The sequence below is a fragment of the Apis dorsata genome, unplaced genomic scaffold, assembly GCF_000469605.1.
Source record: "Apis dorsata unplaced genomic scaffold, Apis dorsata 1.3 scaffold_474, whole genome shotgun sequence".
In the NCBI taxonomy this organism is placed as follows: Eukaryota; Metazoa; Arthropoda; class Insecta; order Hymenoptera; family Apidae; genus Apis; species Apis dorsata.
Genome location: NW_006263712.1, coordinates 133892 through 138045, shown reverse-complemented (window position 1 = coordinate 138045; position 4154 = coordinate 133892). Strand labels below are relative to the sequence as shown.

Here is a 4154-nt window from a genome sequence, read left to right as displayed (position 1 = left end):
ATATACAATTAAAAAAAAAAAAAAATGAAGAGCCGAAACGTTTAAGCCTCTCGTGTAAGTAAAATCGTGACGCGTCAGAGCGTGCCCTTTCGAACGGGATATCGGATTTCGGATTTGAAAGAATAAACGGATTAGCCGGTTGTGAATATCGCATCTTCGAGGATTAATAGGAACGAAGTTAGGCGAGAGGGCCGTGTTGCACTGCCATGATGATTGTATTGCATGCGAAATTGGTAATTGAATTATTTCATCAGCATTATTGCCGTTGATGCGGAAACAAATGTAGTAATAATGCGGCAGCACGATTCAATCGGCTAGCGTTTGATAAAATAATATTTATTAGCCGACACGTTCCGATCGCTTTGGCCGTTGATTTTCATGGGGGATTCGTTAAAGGGGTTTTCGATTTTAACGAAAGGAATGGCCATCCGGAAAAATTGCTCCTCGAAATTACCTCTTATCCCGTTCTACTGATCTGTAAAGCTGCAGTTAATTTGTGCACAGAATATTTGGTCCGTTTTATGGTGAATTTTCATGAGCGGTCATTGAGAGTAATGTTATATCGTACTGAATAAAGCAGGGATTTAAAAAACAAGGTTAAATGGTATTGAGAGATTGAAGAAATTACTTTTTTTTCCCCTCTTTCTCTTCTTCTGCGTTCTTTTGTCCCGGCTTTGAAAGAAATGGATGATTTCCTGTGGAAAATCAAACAATATGAGATAGTTAAAGAAGTATGGATATTTTCATATTCTTCTTACATATGGTGTATATTTATTAACATTTTGTAATGATGAAAGTTGTGGATATAGATAGCAAGATGAAAAAAAATTAATTTATTTGAAACGAGATCACAATGTGAAGAAATTTATAATGAAAAGAAAAATAATAATGATAATTTTCTTCGATAAAGATAAGAGTCGAATGGATTAAGGAAGAAATGAAATGATGGTATGATATAAAATGAAACGATATTGTGATCATATCATTATTATTATCATAAATATTCTTTCGTATCGTGACAAGCTGAGGAACATAATGAGCATCGATACCAAAAAATTGGCAAAAATTCGACTAGCATCATTCCTATTACACAAAGAATCGTGAAACTATGCTGCGGACACGCGAGATATCTCTGACACTTTACATTTATTTTTTTCTTTATATAGATCCGTTCGAAAATATTAATTACACCACTTTTACTCGAGTTCTCTCTCTCTTTTTTTTTTCTTTTCTTATTTTCTCTTTGGCTATAATGAAACACGTTTCCCTATCGAACACTCGCTCGTGTTAACTACGTAGAAACGAGATGACGGTTTCAAAAATATTTATTACAATTAGAAAATCATGTAGAGTATTATTCAGTCGTTGCGATCCTTAATCAATAATTCGTAACTAATACTAGCACACATCGCTCGTTAATACATAATATACATATACATATACATATATACGACTTTATCGTATTCTCTTCTTTTCTATTCATTATTAACTTTTTCTTTTTTTCTTTTTTTTTTTCGCTCGATTGCTATGCCTCGTCCGTCATTGCGAAACGACAAATAAGAAAATAAATAAATAAATCTTCGAGCGACAATTCGCAAGACATACAATTTGTGCGCGCGTACCTATTCGAGGCGAACGATACACCAGCGTGAGCAACAGGAAACAACGTTCCAACCGGAAGCAGGCCGGGGGAGAACAGTAAGCTCGATATTCATTGTAAACAGAACGTGACTGTGTAATCGGTTTTATTATTCGTTATGTTCGTAGGTATGTCAAACGCGGTTGACAAATGTATCGGGGAGAAGGGGAACGCATTAAATTGAACGGCAAATGGCATTAATTTAATAAACCCAATACGTAATAATAAGCTTCGAAATGAAATTACACATGGATTACATACGAAATGCAATTGATGAAGAGGGGATGGATAACAAACGATCATCTTTTTTTTTTGTCTCTCAATCATAAATACATATAAATCCTTCTTTCGCCGATATTTCTCGTTTTTCTTCTTTTTATTCTCCCCTTTCGTTCTCTTCGTTCTCGCCTATTTCTCCCGCTAGAGAGCGTTTCAACGACGAACATTTTTTTGCGCGGGAAAGAACGTTTGAAGCGCAACTGCGTACTTATATACGGTTCTCTCGTTCGTTAAATCACGCTTTTATAAGAATATTAGACTGGATAACAGTGGCAACGCAAAGTGACTCGTCGAATATCCGATTCATCAGGTACATCTTCTCGCTCACTGTTTCTCCGATTTATTATTTCTCTTTTATTTCTTTCTTTCTTCGTTTTAGGCGAATCGCGCGATATCATATCGAACTGTCTCTTTTTCTAATTAGAATTGACGTATGGAGTGAAAAGATAAAAAATAAAAAATAGTAGTGAGAGAGAATGGCAGTGAGAACGATAGAGATGATACATGGACATGTATATCCATAATTACAGTTTAATTCTTTCTTCATAAATTTTAAAAAAATATGAAAAAGAAAACATGTTATTTTCTTTTTTTAACACAATATTACTAAGCTAAACGTTGCAAACACATGATCTCATCAAAAAGAAGAAAGTAAAATCTAATAATAAAATATTCCAATCGGATACTTTCGTCGTTTCGTCTCGTTTTCACTGATCTCGCACTTGATGGACCACCGAATTCACTCTTTCGTTCATCATCATCGTTATCATCATTTGAATAAATAAACAGTTCATCGCAAAATGGCAGTTTAAAGTGGTAATTTCCGGTTCCTCGCGATTCACCCCGCTCGAATATCCCCTGTCCATTGTCTGATTCCTCGCTGCTCCTTTCCCTTCATTAGTCTAGATCTCGTCCAAGGCTGAAAACAAGCCTCGTGCAATTCTTTTCATCCCCCTCATTTCTTTCTTTCTTTCGTTCTTTTTTTTTTTTTGTTTGATCTCCAGCCACGCGTCTCCTCTTCCCTTCCTCCTAATCCAGAAAAGGGCGCGCGATCACGTGGCCCTTTCTCTATGGCCGGAGGACGATCATCACGTGACACAAAGCGGCCTGGACTTTTCTTTACAAGCACGTCGATTTATATAAACAGCTCCAAAGCGCGCGTAGTTGAATGCGGTATGGTTAACGAATGGCGATCAAAAGGGACAGTCCCAGGACCAGCCGCGCCAAAGGAAGTCTTGCATCCGATCTGGACGAGCCGAGAACTGGAAACAGAGAACACAGGTGGTGTTGCACTCGAGGTTGTGTCGTTTTCGTTTCGTGCTCGCGGCGATCGTGTCCGCCTGGAACGCGAAAGGATGAATAAATGAATTTATATAAGGTGGATGGAAGGGAATTCGTGGCCTGGAACCGCAGCTTTTGGAGAACGTACGAAATCGAGTTTAAGAGAGAGGATCGAGAACTGGGAAAATGTATATTCTCGACCGTATTTGAACAGAGGATATTGTGAATTTTTGCCTTCCAGCGATATATAGGGGAGGGGAGGGGAGGTTAAATTGGGTATTTTACGACGTGGTCTCTGTTTATGCGACAAAATAACATGGTACTTTGTTCGACAAATGGATGAGCGAAATTAGCGGACGGGCGAAACGTTTCTCGCGATTGTTTTCGAAAATAAATGAGGTAATTAGAGAACGTAATCATAGAGAAAATGGGTTATTAGCGAATGGTAGAGGTTTCGAATAGTTGATGTGGCGAGCAAAGAGATACAATTCTTTGATAAATCGATAAATAAGATATCGGGCTGTCTTATATTTATTATACTACAATAAGTTTTATTTGTCTTCAAAAATAAAGAAATTTTCTTTGTTTGTATGTTTTTTATACCTTAATATATGTGAATTATTTTATTTTTATTTCAGGTATCTATTTATCTTCATCATAATATCGTGTGTTATTATTAAAATATAATATTATCATGAAATCTTATTGATTAAAACCTATTGTTTAATATTAGAAACATATCGTCTGGACAAACGATTTCACTTTTTAAAAGTAATTCATACAAATTTATTTGAAAATCCCATCCATCAAAAATTAAGAGAATGCAATATTTTTTTTTCATCGCAGCATGTTTTTCCTCTGGGAATCGTTATATTAAATTCAATTTTCATCCCCCGTTCACCGAACGTTTTAATATTAATTTTTTCGCGTTACGTGAAATAGAATTAAATAAATT

The 4154-nt window shown here is 36.0% G+C and overlaps 1 protein-coding gene across 3 annotated transcripts in view; it reads right to left on the bottom strand.

The window, feature by feature from the left end:
* Window positions 1-4154, bottom strand: part of LOC102675607 — a 106547-nt gene that overhangs the window by 52838 nt on the left and 49555 nt on the right. The window contains exon 7 of one of the 3 annotated variants that reach the window (XM_006620094.2): window positions 15-695. The exons of 1 other annotated variant lie outside the window; for it this stretch is intronic. In XM_006620094.2, coding sequence (XP_006620157.1) covers window positions 625-695 — 71 coding nt within the window. In that variant the 3' untranslated portion in view covers window positions 15-624. Of the gene's footprint in view, window positions 1-14; window positions 696-1235; window positions 3181-4154 lie in introns of those variants that run through there. One more of the 3 variants, XM_006620093.2, reaches the window with a different exon arrangement.